Below are 24,459 nucleotides of genomic sequence, written 5' to 3'. Positions count from 1 at the left end.
GTTGACTTCAGCTATGCTATTCTCGTAGCTGAAGTTGCATTATCTTAGATTGGTATCCTCCTCCACCCCCACCCCCAGACCCCTATTGTAGATCAGGCCTCAGAAACCAGTTAGTTTAACTTCAGTACCTGGAAAGATAATGGAGCAAATAATCAAGCTATCAGTTTGTAAACACCTGGAAGATAAGGTGATAAGTAAGAGTCAGCATGGATTTGTCAAGAACAAATTGTGTCAAACCAACTTAATAGCTTTCTTTGGCAGAGTAACAAGCCCTGTGAATGGGGGGAAGTGGTAGATGTGATATATCTTGACTGTAGTAATGCTTTTGATGCTGTCTTATATGACCTCATAAACAAAGTAGGGAAATACAACTTAGATGGAGCTACTGTAAGGTGGAGTGCGTAACTGGTTGGAAAACCGTTCCCAGAGAGTAGTTATCAGTGGGTTCACAATCAAGCTGGAAGGGCAGATCGACTGGGGTCCCACAGGTATTGGTCTTGGGTCCAGTTCTGTTCAAGAACTTCATCAATGATTTAGATAATGTCATAAAGAGTACTCTGATAAAGTTTGCGGACAATACCAAGCCGGAAGTGGTTGCAAGCGCATTGGAGAATAGGATTAAAATTCAAAATGATATGGACAAACTGGAGAAATGGTCTGAAATATATAGGAGGCAGGTTAATACGGACAAATGCAAAGCGCTCCACTTAGGAAGGAACAATCATTTGCACACATACAAAAGGGGAAATGACTGCCCAGGAAGAAATATTGCAGAAGAGGATCTGGGGATTTTAGTAGATCACAATTTTAAGTATGAGTCAACAGTATAACACTGTTGCACGCAAAAGTGAACATCATTCTGGGATGTATTAGCAGGATTGTTGTAAGCAAGACGTGAGAAGTAATTCTTCTCCTCTACTCCATGCTGATAAGGCCTCAGCTGGAGTACTGTGGACAAGTTGGAGAAGTCTAGAGGAGAGCAACAAAAATGATGAAAGGTCTGGAAAACATGACCTATGAGGAGAGATTGGAAAAATTGGGTTTGTTTAGTCTGGAGAAGAGAAGACAGGGGGAAGAGGGGAACATAAGTTTTCAAGTACATAAAAGATTGTTACAAGGAGGAGCAAGAAAAATTGTTCGTGTTAACCTCTGAGGATAGGACAAGAAACAGTGGGCTTAAATTGCAGCAAGGAAGGTTTTGTTTGGACATTAGGAAAAGCGTCCTAGTCAAGTACTTAAGCACTGGAACAAATTGCCTCGGGAGGTTGTAGAATCTCCATGATTGGGGGTTTTTAAGAACAGGTTAGACAAACACCTTTCAAGAATTATCTAGTTCTGCCTTGAGTGCGAGTGACTGGACTTGATGACTTCATGAGGTCCCTTCCAGTCCTACACTTTGATTCTATGATTCATTTAGTTAGTGGATTTAGCAGACTGTGTCTGCATCTTTCATGTCATGAACTACCAGGGTTTTTTGGACAAAGAGTTGGTTGAACTTTGGAAAAAGGATTTTTGCATGGTCGAGTCCCTTTCTTGGGACAGATGCTAGGGGCTGTAAAACTTAGTTTGAGGATGTGGACCTGGCTTAATGTTATATGTGAGCAACCTTTGAATGAGTGATGTGGGGAGCTAGTCATTTCCTCCACAGTTTGCCTTTGTAGTTGGCTGCAGGCCTCTACATTCCATCAGCAGATCTAATAAAAATGACAGTAAAAAGGGAAGGGTATTATTCCAGTGAAAATATTGCTCGCTATTGTTTGGACTAGGAGAAGAGAAGTAAAAATTACAAGCTGAGGTAAGTGTTCCTGTTATAAGACATTGCATGTATGAGAAAGTAGCATATTTTTAAGTTAAACCAGCGGGGAAAGTCTGTGTGGACACTTTTATTTTACTTTTTTAAATGTGACTTATTTCGGTTTATATGGAACTGGTTCATAATTTTCTTAAATTAAACTGAATTATGCCTACTTTAAAGTAAAATGAGTGTCCACATTGCTTCTTGCACCAGTTTAACTAAGATTGTTTAAAATCACACCTTCAGTTTTTATTCTAGAAGCTCAGATTTCTGCAACTTCCAGAAGGTATTTTATTATATAAGAAACTGTTTTACTTTTAGTTCTCTACATTTACAAATCTGCCTTTGATTTTATCTAATATGAAGTGGGATTTAGCTATTCTATTCTGGGGAATTTCCTGACTGGCACTCTTGAGGGAAACTTGCTCTCCAGTCTCTGTCAAGGCAGGCAGTGAGAGGTAAAAACGATGGTCGATGTACAGGGAATGGACATACAAGAAGGCTGCAACCTTCGTTCTGGAATACTGTCATGTACAGGTACCATCATGTGAAGAAAAAGGATAAATAATCAGAGGATACAAGAAAGAATCATGGATACCTTTTGCATGTGTCTTAATAAATTCGGAATTTGATGTTTTTAGTCTTGTACTCTATGCATGTATAATTTCAAATTGTCTTGGTTTCCTGTCAGTCTTTGGTGTCTCTGCTGAGCTGCCAACAAAGGTACCATTTATTATGGTAGTTTTTTACATGAGATCTAAGAGTAGCAAACCATTTCTGAATGCCTCTCAAAAGTAGGTAGATGGCAGTGACGTTCGTTTATTTAGGGAATGGTATTTTTATTTGATCAATGATCCAGAACCAGCTGTTGGAATGGGTTTGTCATGAAAGTGTTTTTGTTAATGCACATAAGGGTCTGTCTTCATTGCACAGTTTAGCAGGCTCTTTTCCTGGTGTTAACCTACTGTCCATACACAAACCTTTTACTTGTGTTTGAGAGCACTATAAGTCCAGGTTAGCTTACCCAGCTGGGATATAACCTAGGCTCTACTTTAACTCTGCCTGGAACCTGCCCACTGTGCAGTGATGACTCAGGTTAACTCACTTGACTTCTGATAATCTTCTAGTGTCTTTCCTGAGTTTCCTACTGAAAAATAGAGAAGTTCTCCCACAGCTCACTGGGAAAGAATCAGAGCATCTGCACACAAGGAACCATGACAGACAGACAGCTGAGTAACACAGTTATGGCTTTGCAGTGGGGATGCTCGCACTTGGGCTAAGATGACCTGGGTGCGATCATCCAACCTAACTCTGCAGTGAGGACATACCGTAAGTCTGTGGTCTCCACCCTTTTTAAGCACAAGATCACTTTTTGAACTTAAGTGCAACCCAGGATCTATGTTCCCCGAGGCCCTTCCCCACTCACTCTGTCCCCCCCCCCCCCCGTTGCTTGCTCTCCCACACTGTCATTCACTGTCACAGGCAGAGGGTTGAGGGTGCAGGCTCTTGGCTGGGGCTAAGGGGTTCAGAATGTGGGAGGGGGATCCAGGCTGAGCCTGGGACAGGGGTTTGGGGTGCAAGCTCTGGGAGGGAGTTTGGGTGCAGAAAGGGGCTCAGCGATGGGGGAGGGGGTTGGGGTGCAGGAGGGGGCTCGGGGTTCAAGAGGAAGTACAGGGTACTGGCTCTGGGAGGGAGCTCAGGGATTAGATAGGGGGTTGGTATGTAGGAGAGGGTTTGGGGTGCAGGAGGGGATACTGGGTGATGGTTCCAGAAGGCTCCGGGCTGGGGCAGGAGGTTGGGATGCAGGAGGGGGTACAGGCTCCTGCTTTGTGGTGCTTACCTCAGGCGGTGGCACAGCAGGGTAAGGCAGGCTCCCTGCCTGCCCCAGCCCAGTGCTGCTCCTGGAAGCTGCCGGCGTGTCCTTGCGGCCCCTGGCGGGAGGTGGGCATGGCTCCATGCACTGCCCCTCCCTGCAGGCACTGCTGCCGCAGTTCCCTTTGGCCACAGTTCCCCGTTCCGTGCCAATGTGAGATGCGGGGGCGGTGCCTACAGGCAGGAACAGTGCGCAGAGACCTCCTCCTCCCCCTCCCTCGCCCCCAATCCGGGGACATGCTGACCACTTCCGGGAGCAGCGTGGGGTCAGGGCAGGCAGGGAGCCTGCCTCAACCTCTCCGGACTTTCAGTGGAGGGAGACTGCGATAGACTGCCAGAGGCTCGGTGATAGACTGGTTGATCACGATCTACTAGTTGGTGACCCACTGCCGTAAGTGTTTCCAGGCCTAGCAGATGATAGGGCTGTGGACTGAAAAAATTAGGTATCACTTAACATTCAGTAGCAAACTTTTTTCAGTTCTGTAAAATATCTTAGTTCTACAAAGCTGGAAACAAAACTAAGATTTGTACCTCTGCTGAGATTTCCTCTTTCAATGAAGACTAAAAGGAGGAGCTATCTAGTCTGTTCTCTAAATTGATCAGAGTTATGTAGTGTGTCTTAAGTACTTTGTTTCCACATTCATTATATCAGCAGTAATCTGGTACTGAAATGACATTTCAGACCTGTTAAGAAGGGTACTACAGGAGAGTTAAATAGAAGGGAAAGAGATTGGAGGTGTCAGTGCTGAATAAATTCACGATACTTGCCACATAAATCATGGTACCTGGTGCACACTTAATTCTGACATGCCGCATAGCACACTGAGCCTTGAGCATAACGGTCATTTATATTTACAAGCACCTTTCTTAGTCATATTTTTATTTGAAATATTTCTAACATAAGAACATTGGTGAAACTGGTCGAATATTAATATTATAGTGTAAGACATGGAAACTTTTTGCCATTGTTTTCAGGATTTATTTTTTATTAGTAACGTCTGAACTAGACACACTTTCTTTAATTATTTGAAAGGAAATAGTTGCAGCTGGAAGATACACTCAGTATGCTATACTAATCTGGTGGTGAAGTCTGCAAGTCTGTGTGATGAGAAAAATAAGATCAAGTTTCTCAAGTATTTCATCTCACATGTGGCTATGTAAAGTATAAGGACTAATCTAGCATATCATTTTAAGAGGATGAGATATAATATTAGAACAATGTCCTTATTACTATGAAGTTAGTTCTTGGTGGATTTGACAGGGAATCGTATCAGTCTGTGAAATAGGCCATTTTAACTGACTTTTTTGTTCAAGACTGACATTTCAAGACAAAATAAACGTGTACAGTATAGTAAAAGCCATACTGCTTTTTGAGAGGACATATTTCTGTCCACTGAGTTGTAACTGGATTTTTCTAAAGATGCCATTATGACATTCCAGGGTGCAATCCAGACCAGTGAGGGGGTGTGTCACCCTTGCCTTGCAACCTTGCTTTGCTGCTGTAACTCCTAACCTGGACCCCTCACAAACAGCCAGGCAGCATGTGGGTCACACCCTGAATGTCTGTATATAGTGCAGTGTGCCAGCACACTCCATTCACATTCTGGTTTCCACCAACCCTGGTTACCACTTGCAGGGTGACCCCAACACACTTCCAAAAGGTATTAAAATCAGAAATGGTTACAAGAGAAAAAGAGATAAAATGTTTCCTAGTACTAAAACTTAACAAACTAGAATTGGTTCAAGATGAAGTCCTTTAGCATGTTCCCAGTAACATTGCTGATCAAATTCTAGGCCAAGATCTGCCCCCGAAGTCCAAAGGCTGTGTCTTTTGTCATCTTAGGTGAAAGAGAGAGATGGATAGAAAGAGATACCTTGGAGTGTTTTTGTCCCTCACTTTTATAGTTCAGTCCATGTTTGAAATGTATTTTCCTGAGAGTTACCCCTAGATAAAGTTCATTCCCACTGGGAGGTCAGAGACAAGGAGTCTGGTAGTGAGAGGTTCCATGCTGCTGTTTGCAGCTCAGTCTGTTCCTTCCCCACTTCTTTGCATAATCACTCCTTTGACAGGTGATTGCCCATCAGCTTTGATGACACCTGAGCAGGGACATCAGCTTGTCCTTTGAGAAACAGGTTTACCTATTCCCCATACTTGTCTGGTAAACACACTTCAGTCATGATTTGCATATAATGTTGCTACTTACATTTCACCATGATATTTTTGACCAGCAAGTTATTAGCTTTCAAATGATACCTTACAAAGCACATGCTGTTCAAAGATTATTGTGGTGTTGTGTAGGGTGTGAATACAGGGGTGCATTCAGTCACAGTCATATATGCTAGACACCCTTTCCAGCATCTTAAGCTTCCAACCAAAACTGTTGCAAACTCCCACAGCAAAAATGAGAGGTTCACTGGATCAGGACGTGATGTTTGCAAACCTCAGTTCAGCCTCTGAGGACACGTGAGCCATGGACATTAGTAGAGGGTGAGAGATTCATAGATTATAAAGCCAGACAGAACCACTGTGATCATCTAGTCTTGTCTCCTGCATAACTGTAGAACTGTCCAGAATTTAATTCCTGTTTGAACAACAGCATAACTTTGATAAAAACATCTAATTTTGATTTTAAAATTGTCAGTGATGGAGAATCCTCCACAACCATTTGGTTAATTACACTTTGGACCTTGTTGTATCTTTGTCTGCTAGATTGAAGAGTCTGTTATCAAATGTGTTCCCCAGATAGATAGATAAAGACTGTGATCCAATTACTCTTTAGCCTTCTCTTTCTTAAACTAAATAGATTGAGCTTCTTGAGTTCTTCGCTCTAAAGAATATTTTTCAATCCTTTAATCATTCTCTTGGCTCTTCTCTGAAGCCTCTCCAATTTTATCAATGTCCTTCTTGATTTGTGAGCACCAGAACTGAGCACAGTATTCCAGTAGCAGTCACACCACTACCATATAAAGGGGTAATAGATCTTCTTTACTCCTACTCAAGAATCCCCTGTTTATACATTTAAGGATCACATTGGCCCCTTTGTATGAATAGCGATATTTCCTAATGGGGACGTTAATGTGATAGGATAGGTGTGGGCGGGAAATGGAAGGGAAGCAGAGAGAGTCTGTCAACCAGTGAAGTACAAGTGGTATGCCTGCTGAGGTAGCTGCTAGGGGAATGTAGCTGGTAGCTCCACTCCTGATGCTCCACGATGGTGGGAGGTCAGCTCGATCTGTTTATGCCACCACCTCCACTCTCACTGGCATTCCAGTGACCTGACCCTGGAAAAACTAATGTTCAGTCATTTTTTAGCCCAGAGAAGCTGAGGACTACTTGGAGCATTACTTAGGCTCACTGACAATATATTTAAGCATTGTGGATGTGCAAGTTGCATTTCAGTTGATTGAGAACAAAGATTATTTTAGTCCTGCAGAATTCTCAGTTGGAAAATTAAGACGCAAGCGTGGAAATCCAGTGAAATGACTGAAGAGAAGAAAAATTTACAGGTTAAGTACCTTTAGCTCCCCCACAAAGCAATTTTCTTAGTATGGTTCTCAAGCCCCCAGCTGGTTCTAAAAACATATGTGAATGAAAAGGGCTTGCTTAGAAAGAGAATTCATATATTTTCACTCTTCCATTGCACATGAGTTTTTACGAGTGAAAGGTATCCTCCTTCTATTTACATTGATTGTAAATGGCACCAAATATGTACACCATAAATAAAAGATCTGCTGGTTGATCAGTATGTTTCAGAATTCCGCTAATAACTAGTTTGTCTCAGAAATATGGAGCTAAACCCACAATTCCTGTCAAAATAAATTCTCTTTCCTCTGTGTACTGTATAATCCTCAAACTAATTTGTATTACCATTTGCTAGTACTTTGCCTTTCACTGTAAATGAGTATCTTCATCTAGTTGCAAAAGAAGAGCATATATGGAAAAAAATCTTTTTATGTTTTTCCACAGGGCGAAATCTAGACAGCATGCTCCATGGCACAGGAATGAAGACAAATCCTGACCAGAACAAACAGGCAAATGGAGTAACATTGGCTCCAGAGGATACCTTACCTTTTCTACAGTGCTACTGTTCAGGACATTGTCCCGATGATGCTATTAATAATACATGCATGTAAGTAGTGTGCACAAGATATAGAAGTTTGGTTCTCTCTCTAGTGCTATTGTTAGGGCTTTATCAAGCTATTTGATTAGATTTACTTGTTTCTATAGAATCTTTTCCCTAAAAGGATACAAAACTGCTCTCAGGATAGTATGTGCATGCGTCATTTCTCCTACCACAGAAATGGAATCATTTTGGGAGTGGTAACAATCAGTCCTTTTATCCCAACAACACTGTCTTTAGGGCAAAATTATAAAAAATGTATCCAATTGAAGCTACAATAGGTAATACATGGCCAAAATGTAAATCTCTCTGTAATGTTTCATGTACGTTTTCTTGTATATTGATACAACTAGTGCTCAGAATGTCATATTACCCCTTGTTATGTAATCACTCAATTCAAGTTTTTTCGTATTACATATGCATCAATAGCAGTAATAAGGATAGATTGGAAAGAGAAAATCCCAAAGAGAGCCGCTGAATCAAAGGTCTAGAAGAGTTTGTGAGGAAGAACAGAGATAGCCTTTTAACTTCAATAGGTTTAAGTTCCATTAAGATAGTTTTTTGCATTAATTACACATCTGGTGAATTGAAGAAAACGTTTTAATAGACAGAATATAAAGTATAAATATTGAATGTTAATGTTTGGTAATAATGGCTGTGATTCTTGTCAAATAAAATTAATGTTGGCAGACCTCAGGCCGTAGCTCTTTTTTTCCGGTTCACTTGGCCTTTATGCAAGTTAGGCTGAACAGCAACAGCCGTAATTTGCACTACGGCATGACAGTGAAGGAAGTGGCTGTAATAGGGATGTTGCTCCCCTCCTGATCTTACCCATGTCCTACCACCAAACTATGTTCCTTCCATCCACTAATGCTGAGTCTGGCACAAAGTGACAGTGTTTCCTTCTCCAGCTTTCTGCTAGTATAGTGTTCCTCTGTAGAGGAAGAATTCTCCACTAGCTATTTCCAGCCAGCTTAAGGTCACTTTGCTCTGCTTATACACACAGGTTTCAGAGTAGCAGCCGTGTTAGGAGTACTTGTGGCACCTTAGAGACTAACAAATTCATTTCAGCATGAGCTTTCGTGAGCTACAGCTCACTTCTTCAGATGCATAGAATGGAACACACAGACGAGAGATATTTATACATACAGAGAACATGAAAAGGTGGAAGTAGCATACCAACAGGAAGAGTCTAATCAATTGAGATGAGCTGTCATCAGCAGGAGAAAAAAAACTTTTGAAGTGATAATTAAGATGACCCATAGAAGGTGTGAGGAGAACTTAACATAGGGAAATTGATTCAATTAGTGTAATGACCCAACCAATTCCAGTCTCTGTTTAGACCTGAGTTAATTGTATCTAATTTGCATATTAATTCAAGTTCAGCAGTCTCTCTTTGGAGTCTGTTTTTGAAGTCTTTTTGTTGCAAAATTGCCACCTTCAAGTCTGTCACTGAGTGGTTAGAGAGGTTGAAGTGTTCTCCCACTGGTTTTTGAATGTTATGATTCCTGATGTCAGATTTGTGTCCATTTATTCTTTTACGTAGAGACTGTCCGGTTTGGCCAATGTACATGACAGAGGGGCATTGCTGGCACATGATGGCATATATCACGTTGGTAGATGTGCAGGTGAACGAGCCCCTGATGGCGTGACTGATGTGATTAGGTCCTATGATGGTGTCACTTGAATAGATATGTGGACAGAGCTAGCATCGGGCTTTGTTGCAAGGATAGGTTCCTGGGTTAGTGTTTATGTTGTATGGTGTGCGGTTGCTGGTGAGTATTTGCTTCAGGTTGGGAGGCTGTCTGTAAGCAAGGACTGGCCTGTCTCCCAAGATCTGTGAGAGTGAGGGATCATCTTTCAGGATACGTTGTAGATCTTTGATGATGCGCTGGAGAGGTTTTAGTTGGGGGCTGTAGGTAATGGCTAGTGGCCTTCTGTTATTTTCTTTGTTGGGCCTGTCCTGTAGTAGGTGGCTTCTGGGTATTCTTCTGGCTCTGTGAATCTGTTTTTTCACTTCAGTAGGTCGGTATTGTAGTTTTAAGAATGCTTGATAGAGGTCTTGTAGATGTTTATCTCTGTCTGAGGGATTGGAGCAAATACGGTTGTATCTTAGAGCTTGGCTGTAGACAATGGATCGTGTGGTGTGTCCTGGATGGAAGCTGGAGACATGTAAGTAAGTATAGCGGTCAGTGGGTTTCCGGTGTAGGGTGGTGTTTATGTGACCATCGCTTATTAGCACACTAGTGTCTAGGAAATGGACTGCTTGTGTGGATTGGTCTGTACACACAGTGGCCTAATCACCTAGAGAATTAGCCCAGTGCGAGCCCCAGCTATTAAAATATATCTCTAATTGCACTGAAGAAGTCTGGTGGTGATAGGCCACAAAAGCAAAGCTTAAGTAGTTGTTCATGTCACCAGAGTCTCAAGATGGAGTTGTACCTTGAACTTACTTAGGTTTTTGTGGTGGTTTTAAGTAAAAGTTTAAAAATTGTTTTGCAGTTTCCCATACTTTCTTCTCCTTTATTTCACTGTTCCTTAAGCACCATCTGTTTCTCTTCTCCTTAATACACATTTTTATAAATGTGTCACAGGCTTCCCATATTTTAGGAAGTCACCATATACTAAGAATCCAGCCAGGAATATAGTAGTCAAGAGAATCTAGGTAATATTTTTTACTCTTCCACAGCCTTTCTTTGTCCCATTGGGCAAGTCATCTAGCTTCTCTGAGACTCTCTCTCCTTATTTCTAAAATTGAAAGAATAATCCTCATCTGTATTGTATAGGAATTGCAATATTAAAATCGTTGTTTGTAAAGTTCCTTGAGGGCCTTGCACAGAAGCTGCAAAGTATTATTAGTCATCACTGTGTTATTAAATGTATTAAGATATAAATAGTAGGGGAAATGTCCTTATAGCTACAGCCTCTTGTATCTGAAACAATTTTATTTAGATCTCTGAGGGAATTTCATATCTTTAGAACAAATGATACACAACTTTCAGTTTTATAACTTTTAAATTTAGAAGACACTAAACTAGAGGCAAGGATTTTGATTTTGGTTTTAAATTCCTTTATACTATCAGAAATTTTGTTGCTTTTTATCGCCCTCTGGTGTTGGTTTTTAATATAATTCTTACAGCATTTTTCCTTCACTGGTCTATAACCAGTGCATATGAGACTATTATCAAATTCTCCAGTACTAGCAATAGTATATAACAGCACTTATGCATTCTATCTGAGCAGTATGTTTATGGTAAAATACTCCAAAATATACAGATTCTACCTTCTATCCCCATTGTGCACAAGCAAATCTGTAAAATTTAAATGTGAATTGTCTTTCTGTTAAAGCATAAACTATTGAGATCCAGAGCTATTAATTCAGTAGATATACTTAAATTGCAAGTACTTTAAAAAAGTTAACAGATTTTTTTTTCTGCCTGTTGAGACCTGTGTTGAGGGAGTTATATTCCTTGTACTGCTTAAAAGCCAGTCATATAGCAGTGGTATGCATAGAGCTCCCATTTATGCGTTATGTTAGTGATTTTTATCAGCTTCTACATGGACAGATAACCCTGAATTTGGGTCTTTGTAGGTAAATAAATGGGTGAGGCAGATAACGTAATTCAAAGTCCACTCTGTACAGCAAGGACCACAGGAGCTTCGATGTTTGGTCTCAAATCCTATGCTTCAGCCATACTTCAGTTCAGAATAGTAAACCATCATGCATTCATGGCCAATACAACTATGTAAATTGCAACAAATTTAATTCCTTAACTGACCACCAATCAGAGGAGTATCTTGACCAGTTTAAGGCCATTCCTCAAGATGGTTAACTCCTGGCGAAGACATTGCTCCCGGCCTCCTTGGGCACTTCGAATACTGCAGCATAGTCTCTATGCACTGCCATGGTCATTAGAACAGCTTCTTCGCTGGAGCTGTCAGGCTTCCCAAGAGAGGTTCAGAGAACTGTAGAAGACCTCTACTTTGATGATTGCAAGCTCTCTGCAGACTTGACTGATAGATCTCTCCACACTTGAGCTCAAGAGCCACACTGCAATCCCTGGGGATTTATACCCCTATAAATAAGAGGGGATTTAGTAGATCTCAGATGGCATGAAGCACCTACTCAATCCCATATTCAGTGTATCATGGACCGCGGTCTAAGAGACCAAGATACTAAAAAAAACCTCCTCCTTCAGCTACATTTAATCAGCCATCCACATCCTCCAAGCGATAGTTTTGCTGGTTTGGTCAAGAGTATCAACCATCCAGTCAACAAGGTTTTACGGCTACAATATGTTAACATTCTCTCTCCTTTCAGATGCTACCTCTCCCATTTTCAGGCTGCATGGGAGAATATAACATCTGACAAATGGGTTTTGAAAACCATCTGGTTACACTATCCATTTCAAATATCCCTCCTACCCTTTCCCCTTCCCTGTCCCTCGTCAGGGACCCCTCTCACAATCAATAGCTGGTGCAAGAGATGGCCTCACTTCTCCATTTAGGAGCTATAGATTTAGCACAGGGAAAGGGGATTCTGTTCAAAGTACTCCCTGATTTCCAAAAAGAATGGAGGCTGGAGGTCAGTTTCAGACTTCAGGTTTCTAAACAGATATGTAAAATAGCAGAAATTCAGGATGGTGACCCTTGCAGCAGTAATTATCTCGTTAGAGTTAGGAGACTGGTTTGCAACTCTTGACCTACAAGATGCATATTTTCATGTCATTCTTCACCCTTCACACAAGAGGTTTCTTGACCAATGCAGGATGCTCTCTTTTGGCCCATCTCCAGCCTTAAGGATATTCTCAAAGATTCTGGCAGCAATTGCTACATTGTTTGGTTATAATCCTTTTCCCATACCTTGATGAGTGGTTGATCAGGGCACATCATGTCAGGAAGTGTAGGCATCATTAAAGATAACGTGTTCCGTTTCAAAGCTGGGACCTTCAAATCAACCTTGAAAAGTCTGCTTTGACTCCACTACAGAGTCTAGACTTCATAGGAGCTCCTCTGTGTGCAGTGACAGGCAGAGCATATGTCCCTTACAACAGATTTCCCATACTAGTGAATTTCATCTCAAAGATTCAGAGCAGTCCCCAAATAACAGTAAGAGATTGTCTTCAATTGCTGGGGTGGATATCAGCTTGAATCTTTGTAGTGCAACATACCAGATCACCTTCCAAGGTTGACAGAATGGCTTTGAATGGGTTACATACCAAGCAAGCATGGGCTAGGCAGTTGGTGGAAGGACATGACCATCCCACCTGTTTGCCTTGAGATGCAACCATTGTTACTGTTGGTTCCTTCAGAGGTACAGGATCTGGCTTTTTCCTTGGCTGAGGCAGAGGCTCCGCAGGAGTCTCTGCAGCATTGGACAGAAATGTCTTGGATATGAATCCAGAAGATCAGGGTTCCATCTTCCACCCAAACACCATTTGCCAAGAGATAGGTGGTGTCCTATGCCATGGGGTCCTCCTCTACCAGTTCATCTGTCCAATAGGAAATATTGGGGACCGGAAGCCCTACCCTAGACAACACTCAGGATTGATGCAGGAATCCTATTTTCCATCACTCGGACATTCATAACCAGCCCTGTCAGAATATTCAGAGAGGAAAGGTGAGCTGGATCCACCAGCACCAACTGTTCCCGAAGTAATCTCGTTGTCTTCGCTGGATGAAGTGGTTACTCTATCTTCTCCATCTCTTCCACACCTCTTTAAGCAATATTAAGCGGTCATGCACAGTGTCGCTGCAGAATTACAGATTCAGCTTGAGGAAGTCTAGGAGCCACAGCAGTTTACTGTACATTCTTCAGCCTTCCAGTCCCAGTTGAGTTGCCCTCCTCATCAATGAGGCCTTCATGAACCCAGCGCACTGCTGCTTCTTGTGCTTCCACTTCTAAGATGGCTGAGAAGGGGGTTAGTATTTTTGTTCTCTCACTCACTGTCTAATTCTTTGCTGATGCAGGTGGCTGCAGAGAAGCCAAAGCCACAGCACCCAAGGGCTACTCCCTCTGTTAAGGGACACAAGCAGCTTGACCATCTAGGGGAAAAGGTCTTCTCTTTCACCTCCCTCCAGTTGAGGATCTCAAATTATCAGGATCTCTTAGTCATGTTTATCCAGTGGGAAATGCTGGCCTGGGACATTTTTGCCTCAGGGGTGAACAGAAAGCTCGAGAACAGTCCTGGGCAAGGGCTTGATGGGAGATGCCCTGCTGGCATCATGGAAGGATCGCCTGGAGTATGTCTTCCTTCCCATTACATTGATTCTAAAAGGTCTGTGGAAGATGCATCAAGACTGAGCTCAGGTCATCCTTATTGTGCCTAACTGGTTGAGATGGTTCTGGTTTATGATCTGCTGACACACTCAGTTCAACCATTGATTAATATTCCCACATTGATGGACCTTCTGACACAGCATAGGGGAAGGTTCAAGCACACAATCTGGGACCCGTTGCAGCTCAGAGCCTGGTATTTGGATGAGTATCAGAAATAGAGCTCTCATGTTCCAAAAAGGTGCAGTGCATCCTTAACCAAACCAGAAGAGACTCTACAAGGAGCTGTTACTCAGCAAAATGGAAGCATTTTTCCTCATTTGTTCATCAATGGAACTTGTCTCCAGAATTCACCGGGATCCCTGCTGTCTTAGAGTGTTTACTTACCTTTAAGTCTTCTGGTCCCATGGTCAATTCTCTGTGAGTGCCATTAGCAATGATCAGAACTTTCCATCCTCTGGTGGATAACCACACAATCTTCACTCATCCTATCACAACTAAAATTTCTGAAGGGGGTTCTCAGCCCTTTACACCAGTGGTGAAGTTTGCATCTCAATGGGAGCTTAGTTTTGTTCTAGTCTCTCTCATTACCCTTCCTCCCCTCCTAAGCCACTAGCCATATGCTCAGAAGTCCATCTCTCCATGAAAGTGGCCTTTCTTATAGCTATAATGTCAGCCAGAAGAGTCAGTGAACTGGGAGTAGTCATGGTGGACCTGCCATGTACTACGTTCTGTAGAGAAAAGATCTTGTTACACTCCACTCAAGATTCTTCCCTAAAGTAGATTGAGTTCCTTATGAGTCAGGTAATCCACTTACCCATATTTTTTTCCAAAACCACATGCCTCGGATGGAGAGAGGCAGCTGTGGTTTAGACATCTGACGGATTTTGTCCTTTTGTCTGAGAACAAGGGACATCAGAAGGACACCTAAACTATTTATTTCCTTAGCAGAATGATCGAGGGATCAAGCTGTATCGGCACAGAGACTTTCAAAATGAATTACAGTTTGTATTACTCTTTGTTACCAATTAGCTCGTGTTCTTCCTCTGATGGTTGGTAAGGGTTCCTTCCACCAAAGGGGAAGCTACTTTGGCTGCATCTCTGAGAGATGTACCCTTCCTAGAGATATGTATGTCAGCTACTTGGAGCTCTTTCCATACCTTCATGAGTCATTACACTCTGGTCCAGTCATTCACTGCAGATTTAGCTGCAAGGACAACAGTACTACAGTCAGCTATCACTTCTGCATCCTCGCACCCACCCCTTGTCTGACTAGTGCTTGTTAATCTCCCATTTGTGGAATATACATAGGGACCATCAGTCGAAGAAGAAATGTAGGTTACTTACCTGTAACTGAAGGTTCTTCGAGACGTATGGTCTCTATCTGTATTCTAATACCCACCGTCCTTCCCCTCTCCTGCAGATTGATTGGACTGTGATAGGAATGAGCAGCTAGAGAGGCACTGGCCTACACCACCTTTTATGCCCTTGTTTCACAGCACGAGGAGAGCTATAGTGCATGTACAGGCCAATGACATTGCTTGTAAAAAATTTTGGACTCAGGGCTGCGATATGCATGCATATCGTATGTGTGGAATACAGATAGGGACTGCACATCTCCAAGAACCTCCACTTCCAGGTAAGTAACCTCAGTTTCTACCTGAAGGGTTGGAGAATTGGGGGCTTTAATAGCTGACCCACCTTTTACAGTATTCACAACAGAAAGTGTGTTGCTACTGGCCCATCAAATGTTTTTACTTAAGGTGTCCTCAGAATTGTATATTAATCAAACCATTCATCTTCTGTTTTTTCACCCCCCCTGAAACCACATTGGTCTAGTCAAGAAACCATATTCCATACCCTAGATGTCAAGGGGACATTAGCATTTACCTAGATAGGATGAAACCAATTAGAAGATCTCCTAGGCTATTTGTATCTATTGTGGACAGAAACAGGGAGTTGGTAATTTCTAAACAGAGGTTATCAAAGTGGATCTTCAGTTTTATTAAGATTTGTTACAACCCCCTTCGAGAATGATAGCACATTCACAAAAGTACTGTTTGCATTTTTATTAAGGATATGCCAGTTGTAGACATCTGTAGAGCGGAAACTGGGTTCTCTGTTCATACTTTTTCTAATCATTATCCCTTGGTGCCAAGGGCAAGATCAGAGGCGGATGTAGGCTCTTCTGTATTGAATTCTGCTCTGAACCTTCCACGTTCTAAGAGGGGAACTGCTCAGGAGTCACCTGAAGTGGAGAACCCACAGGGACACTACTTGAAGAAGAAGAAGCAGTTACTCACTTTGTGCAGTAACTGGAGTTCTTCAAGCTGTGTCCCCCCCTGTGGTGCTGCACTACACACCTTACTTCCCCTGTGGGGGACACATCTCAAAGAGCTTCAGTTACTGCACACAGTTGAGTAACCTCTCCATCTTTAGGGGCAAGTCATTTCTGGCAGAGGTAATTTAACATTATCACAAGAAAAGAGTAAACCTCATATCTCATAATGCTAAAGATTTCAGATTAGGAGGTAATCTGAACAATCTGATCCTTTTTTAAAAGGCATGTATCTTCTTGGAAAATAATGGATTGTTCAGTTTTTGTTATTGAAGGTTAGGAACCTTTTACTAGCTTCTAAACTTGAGGTTTATATTGAAAAAATATGTATCTTGACCAGTGTCTTCATATTGGTACCCTCTGATTTTAGTTCAGACAAAAAACAACTCTGTGTACCTCATTTCCTTTAGTCTCACCTGCACTCTGGTGATCAGTTTATATTAGGACAAGAAACATTGTAGGGTGCACATACTAATTTTCATAAATAGGTCGATTGCCAGTTAACTTTGCACAGCAATTGGTGAATTGAAATGATGTGTTTTTCCAGAACTAACGGGCATTGCTTTGCCATTGTTGAAGAAGATGAACATGGAGAACCCATGCTTGCTTCAGGTTGCATGAAGTATGAAGGTTCAGATTTTCAGTGCAAGGTACAAACAAGTTCATTTATTTTTAAAATTGTCCATAAAGGGAACATGATGGAGATTATGCAGGGTAGCTGTGAGCAGTTAAATCTTTGCAGATCACAACAACTACAATAGGGACTTTGGATATTGCCCTTTACTACGGTGGATGATGCTATGCTGTTGACAAATCAAGACCCCAGTTCTGCAGTTGACTGCACACACACATCCTATCTGTTTCAAGATTGGCAGCAAAGTAAGCACATGAAACACACATTAAAGGGGGCAGAAGAGAAGATGACTGAGCTGAAAATTTTGTTTTGTCTGTGGGGGTGAAAAAGGAAATAGTCTGTGGGCCAATATTTTCAAAGGTGACTGGTATCTTTGGGAGCCTCTATTTCAGGGGTGCCCAACCTGAGCCTGAGAAGGAACCAGAATTTACCAGCGTACATTGCCAAAGAGCCACAGTAATATGTCAGCAGCCCCCCCATCAGCTCTTCTCCCCCTCCCCCAGTGCCTCCCGGCCACTGGCAGCCCCGCCAATCAGCGCCTCGCCCTCCCTTCCTACACCTCTCGATCAGCTGTTTCGTGGCATGCAGGAGGCTCGGCGGGGGGAGGAGGAGGAGTGAGGGCACTGCAGGCTCGGGGGAGGGGGCGGGAAGGGGTGGAGTGGGGACAGGGCCTGTGCAGAGCCAGGGGTTGAGCAGTGAGCACCTCCCAGCACACTGGAAAGTTGACACCTGTAGCTCCAGCTCCAGCGTCAGTGCCTATACAAGGAGCCGCATATTAACTTCTGAAGAGCCGCTTGTGACTCCAGAGTCACGGGTTGGCCACCCCTGCTCTTTTCCTAGGTGTCCAATTTGAGACCTTTAAAGGGGCCTGATTTTTCCAAAAGTCCTGAGCAACGATGTTTTGAAAATAAGGACTCTTTAAAGAGTCTTGGAATCGACACACAAACTCACTGGTCTCTTGAGTTGTGACATGTAGTATATAATTTAAATATAAATTTTGAAAAGCTAACTTCTGCCATGTTAATGCTGTGTTGGGTCTGAAGAAAATTCCTTTGTCACTCAACTGTTATTTTGAAATATGTGATGTTTACATTAAATTTCATATTGTGCAGCTAATTACTGGATACAATATATATACATGTGTGCGTGTGATATGCAGGGCTGAGTGTGGGCATGCTCCATAGCTTAACAGGACTTCCCTGCAGTTTCAACTTAGGGCTTCTGTTATCCATACCAGTTCTGGGTGCTTGAACTGAGAGCTGGGTGACTCTTTCCCGTATGCTGTCAATGACTGCTTCCGTGCCCCCCACCCTCAGCCTCGGAGGAGGAAGCTACCTGATTTGAATACAAAGTGGGGACAAGAGTCAGACCTTGGAGAGGATGTGGAGTTGGAGGTTGGGAACAAGTTGGGCTGGGCAATTGGACTGGTTCTGGGAGGCAGTGATGGGGACTCTAACTGGTTGGAAAAGAGATGGGGACTGCGACTTGGAAGGGAGATTGGGTATTGGGGGGCGTGAGAATGGGAGGCCTTAGGTGAGGAGGAGTCAGGGATTGGCCGAATTAAAGTTGCACGGGCAACCTTATTTCTGGCATTTCCTGATTTTTGAATGCTTGACCTATCTTCCATAATGTTTTAACATAGTTTTGGGATGGGGGTGTAAAAATATGAATATCTAAAGAACAGTGGTAGTCACGTCCAATAATCTACCAGTGAGAAGTCTACACGTGTGTCCAGTCTCCCTCATAATACAGACAGATAGCAAGCAGTGGAATTGTTGCATGCAAATTAGCTGTAGAGCGCGGATGGCAATTGGTTATGTCACCTCTGATGTCATAGTGGCCTGACTAAAATGTTAACTGAGCTGTTGACCTAACCATGTCTGTGTCTTATATAATTACAACAATCAGATAAAATAATCATTAATAATTTAGCTAAATTAGAACCTAATTTCTTAAACATAGGCCATGCACAAGATTTCAGTTAGACTTTTCAGACTTTCAAATTATTATTCCATTACTACCACCAGCTGGGACAAATTAAAAACTGACATAGGTGCTAAATGTATTAAACCCCATTTTAAGATCAATTTTAACTTGTTAATTATCAGAAATTAATTCTGTAGTCAGAGTATATGCCATAAATTTGGGAGAGGATACGTGATATATTTTTCATACATAACCAAGGGTTGAATCCCTGTTTTATGTGCAAAACAGAACTCAATCTTAACTATGTAATCTCTACAGTACTGTACATCTATACCATGTGTAATATCCTCCTTGTTTGGCCATTTCAGAACTTTTGAGTTATTTTCTCTTGTTCTCCATTTATAGGATTCCCCAAAAGCACAGCTACGTCGGACAATTGAATGCTGTCGAACTGATTTCTGCAATCGGGATCTACAGCCCACGCTACCGCCACTTGGTAGTACAGGTAAACTGCTGTTTTATCAGTTTATACAGACTAATCTGGAATGGGTTTATCCTTCCTGAGCAACTGATATAATATTAGGAGAAAGTGTAGGACAGGAGTATTGCCCTTGCCTCTGTTTCTTTCCTCATTACCTCCTTTGGTCCGAAAGTCTGTGCTAAATCCTACGCTTGCCAACTCCATCTCCCCCCTTGACCTGACCTTCACATTGCATTTTCCTCTTTCAAACTTCTCCATTTCAGATGTTCCTCTGCCCAGCAATCATCATTTTAATTTTAACAACTTCTGCATTATCTATTTTCTATATCCCATTTTCTTTCATTCGTACCTATTCCAGAATTGTCGGAGCATCTGCTGCCGCCTCATACGTGCCTGCCTTACTCTGACTATATGGTCACTGTCCTTTTGTTCCACACTTTGCTTCCCTGGTGCATCATTTTATCCCAGGGGTGGGCAAACTATGGCTGGATACAGGCCCTCAGGGCTTTGGATATGGCCTGCGAGATTGCCCCCTGTGGCGCCATGGGTCCTGCGCCGCTCTCAGAAGCGGCCTTCAGGCAGGGGGGCAGGGAGCTCCACGTGTGTTGCCCTTGCCACCATTCACCGTCTCCCGCAGCTCACATTGGCCGGGAATGGGGAACCCTGAGCAATGGGAGCTTTGTGGGAGGTACTTGGAGAGCAGCGCATGCAGAGCTCTCCGCCCTCCCTCTCCCAGGAGCCGCAGCGCTTCCTGGAGCGGCGTGGGACCAGGGCAGATAGGGAGCCTGCCCTGGCCCCAGTGCACACTGCTGCCACCCCAGAGCCTCTTTAGGTAAGCGGTGCCAGGCCGGAGCTTGAACTCCTCTTGCACCCCATCCCCCAACTCTCTTCCCTAAGTCCCCTGCCTGCACCTCGCACCCCTCCTGCACCTAAACTCCCTGCCCTGAGCCCCCTCGTGTACCCTGCACCCCTCCTGCTACCCAGACCCCTGCCCTGAGCTTCCTGCTGCATCCTGCAGCCCTGTGCATCCCAAACCCCTGACCTGAGCCCCCTCATGCACACTGCATGCTGCCTCTGCCCCAGTCCCTTATCCTGAGCCCCTTCCTGCACACCACCCCCCCCCACACACACCCCGCATTGCCTCCTGCACCCTACCCCCCTACCCGGTCCTGCATACAATTTCCCCACCCAGATGTGGCCCTCAACCCAAAAAATTTGCCCACCCCTGTTTTATCCTATCATCAGTCTGCAGCCTAGTTTTTTCCATAACTTTTGCTGCTACTTTTGCAGTGCTCACTATCTCAGAAAGAAGTCTCAGGACCTCATCCAACTGTCTCAACTATAAATTTTCTTCCTCATGCTCTGCTCCTAACTGAGCTATTATATCTTTGTTCATTTCTTCAGTGCCAGAAATTCCTTTCCATCTTAGACCCTTTGCTCAAACTCTTTTCAGTCTCTCACTGCCCTGGGTCTTTCTAATTTTTTAAAGCCAAAATTGACAGGATTCATCAAAAGATCTCTTCCTCTATAATCATTTTGTTTTTGGATTGTGTCTGCCTTTGCAGCTGTGTTCACCACCAAGTTCTCTCAGCTTTCATCCACTTCTGGAACCCCAACTTTTACTTACATAAATATTTACTAACTATCCTAAACTTTGTATAATAGTGACTTTATACAAAGAGCCTCATTTGTGGCTCATACTCATTTCCTCTTCACAGAGAGCTTTTTACCTTAGCTGGCTGCTATGTTTTTGTTTTGTTTTGTACTTTTAGAATTTGGCAAAAAAACCTTCCCTTCCAAAAGTCCTCTCAACTCCAGTCTTTTCTGCCATATGATCAGCAGTGGTATTGGGATTCAAGTGGTACATAAGGCCCCGCAGTGACTATGGAGTGTGCTCTAACCCCTTCTGTAGTGAGCATTTCTGACCAATTTTCCCCCTGGAATTTTCATTCTCCTGAGGGAAAAGGAGAACCTACAATATCTAGCTAGTGAAGTAGAGTGATACTAAATGGAACAGGAATTATTTTTGGTTTACATATCCACTTTTATAAAAGCACCTACCCTGTGCTACAGGTACAGAACAAGACTTGTATATTGTAAAAAAGTCAGCAAGACTATGATTGTAAATGGACGTCCCAGTCCTTTAAAATATATCATATTCCTACTTTCCCTGGTCTCCAGCTTTATTTAACTCCCTTACTTTCATTTGAAGTAGCTTGGGAAAACAGGTGAGTCTTAGAGTCCTGTGAAGATCGTATGACCTGTTAAGTATCTGATCTCTCGCAAATAGTCTTAGACGTTAGATCCTGTTTACATTTTCTATTTTAGTGAATTTAGAGTTGTGAAAGGTACTAAAATAGACATTTCTGGAAACTGTGTTCTTGTGTTTATTCACAGAACAAATATAGCATGGACAGTAACTGTGGAAGTTTTGGCCACTATGCTGTCTGGGGAAAGGAAATTGAACTATAGGGATGTGAATGTAGTTCAATTTCAGTTAAATATTTACTTCTGTAATAAGACAGCCTTGAAGGATTATGACGGGTGCTCTTGAGGTATAGGAGTGGTACTACTAGGACTTGTTCTGAGACTACCAAAATGTGATATGTAGACCACCCAACAGCCATCAGGTGGGAACGTTTGATAGCTGTCAACCTGGACTAGATTTAAATAAATAATCGAGAGATGGAAGTCTCTATATCCCATTGTCAATTTTGTGAACCAGCCAGTCTCACAGGAGAGACTGGATATACTGGCAAGATTCTGGAACTATCCTTCACTGTCTAAATGTGCCAAAAGAACTTCAAATTCTGTCTCAACAACCACTGAAGATAGATAGAAGTACTTCAGTCTCATGTCTCCTCTGAAATTTTGTCTACTCTACAGTACATTAAATCCTTTAAAGAAAGTTCAGCAGTGCTAAGGAACAGTAATTTACCTATTGCATGGGATGTGGGACAGTCACATGTGCAAAGTTGTTGATAGAAGAATGTGTGAGGTTACCAGTAAGGTTTTGCATTCGTATGAGTGGGTTTTTTTAAGCTGGAGTATATATTACTTTTGGTATCTGTTGGAAGTGAAAGCCTTCAGGAGCTTTGAAGTGAGTTACCACCGGCATTGTAGGCAATATTTAGATAACAAGGCATTTTGTATAAGTATGTATAAAAAATGTGTGGCATGCCCGCAGTACTGTCAGTGTTGCTACAGAGAATAAAATCTGATGCTTTGCAATTCTTTACCCGTGCTGCCCCTTTTGGAAGGATCCCTGATATTGCTGAGTGTAGCTGTAGCTCCAAATGAAAAATAATATTTCATGGGGAAGAGGTTTACAAAATTGGCAATTACAAAATACGTAATCTATGAGAAAGTGACTGATAAATAGAATATTTTATTTCTACTGGAATCTAATTACTGGCAGCTTTTTAAGAAATAAGTATTGTAACTGTTTTATTTTTTTAAACAGATGGACTTTTTGACGGCAGCGTTCGTTGGATGGCAGTGCTGATTTCTATGGCAGTCTGCATCATTGTTATGATCATCTTATTTAGCTGCTTATGTTACAAGTAAGGAGAAGTACTTCCTTTCGCAATAGATCCAAGAGGAAACCAGCTAAATGTAACTTTACATCTCTATGGACAGTAGTTTATAAAGTTAGGTAAAAATGTGGACATTAACATATTGTATGGAATTTCATAGAATTTGATGTTTTATTCCAGCCATGTGTGAAAACTGTACAGATTTTCAAAACAAGGTATTATTTTGGCACTGTAAAATTCCATAAACAAGAATATGTTAGCGCTTTTGCACAGTTGGATATTCAGCCACTGCTGTTTTTATTTTTGTGCTACTTCTGAGTTTTATCTTCTGCATTATTCTGTCCTAGGAACATATTAAAGATTCAAATAAGCCACAGGAATAAAACTTTGTACAGTTTTTCTGCATTTATTTTTTTAAATAGGACCTATATTTGTCCTGCATAGTCTGAATTGAAAACAAAACATTCTGCATTTTTGTCGCTTCTGGCCATTCTCTGTTTTCTCTTTGCACAGGGATGCACAGTTGACCCTAATATTTTTTAACTCGAAACCATAAATTTAAACCACTAATCTAGTGGAAACAGCTAGTATTTATATCTCACACATATGTATACTGAGATGGTGCAGGAAGGTTTTATTAATATTTTCATGGATATTTTGTATCAGGTTTCTGTCAAAATGAAACCTGGATGGGAGTATGAAATCCTATTGATAGTAAAGAGTAGGTACGAATGTTGGTAAAATTACTAAATTTTCATAGAACAGCTGCAACCAGAAGAAAACTTGTCTTATATTTGTGGTATTCTTTGTCATCTGGAGTCCCACAGGACTTCACAGACTTATCAAATTATATTCTTTCTACAAAATTCTGTGCAAAATATTACCCATAAATGTGTATATTAAAAGAAGAAAGGCTCAGTTACAAGTCCTGCACCACTCAGTGCTCAAAATTATGCAGGGTAGGTTTTTCTGCTGCTGTCTGGCAAATAGTGTAGCATGATGGAATATGATCTTTGAAGTTGTATATATGATATGTGAAGGCTATATAAGATCTATTGATGTACGTATTGGATGATGCAGTGCTCATACCAGCAGTACAAAAGGAAAGTTAGGTTGGCTGGATGCATTATGTGTGTGAAGCTGCATTTTAACTGCATTTCCCAGTTTTTCCCCCCAGAACACAAACATTTTGAAGGTGTGGAGGAGGAGGAAGGAATGTGTGGGGAGATCTTAACTGAGCATTTTCTGTTTTTCTGACAGTTATTTTGGATTTTGAAGCCTTGTGCTCTGGGAGCGTGTAGGGAGTGGAAAGCCTGGTTGTAGGGCAGTAACCTTGACTCTAACTTTACAAAGCTGTTTGTACATGAATTTTTAAAGTAGATATCACCTCCCTGTTTTTCTTTAGAGGAGTTGCTCAGGATGTGCTCAGGCACCACAGTGGTGCGTGTGATCTTGGAACCTAAATAGAAATTAGATCTT

The 24,459-nt window shown here is 42.1% G+C and overlaps 1 protein-coding gene across 1 annotated transcript in view; it reads left to right on the top strand.

Moving 5' to 3' along the window:
• BMPR1A (bone morphogenetic protein receptor type 1A) overlaps nt 1–24,459 on the top strand; it is an 83,589-nt gene that overhangs the window by 16,352 nt on the left and 42,778 nt on the right. Inside the window, exons 2-5 of the mRNA XM_050958604.1 lie at nt 7,635–7,797; nt 16,951–17,053; nt 19,369–19,468; nt 22,908–23,007. Of these exons, the coding sequence (XP_050814561.1) occupies nt 7,635–7,797; nt 16,951–17,053; nt 19,369–19,468; nt 22,908–23,007 (466 nt within the window). The remainder of the gene's footprint in view (nt 1–7,634; nt 7,798–16,950; nt 17,054–19,368; nt 19,469–22,907; nt 23,008–24,459) is intronic.

The sequence above is a fragment of the Gopherus flavomarginatus genome, chromosome 6 (assembly GCF_025201925.1).
Source record: "Gopherus flavomarginatus isolate rGopFla2 chromosome 6, rGopFla2.mat.asm, whole genome shotgun sequence".
In the NCBI taxonomy this organism is placed as follows: Eukaryota; Metazoa; Chordata; order Testudines; family Testudinidae; genus Gopherus; species Gopherus flavomarginatus.
Note: the sequence above shows the minus strand (reverse complement) of the source record. Positions and strands in the feature narration are given on the sequence as shown.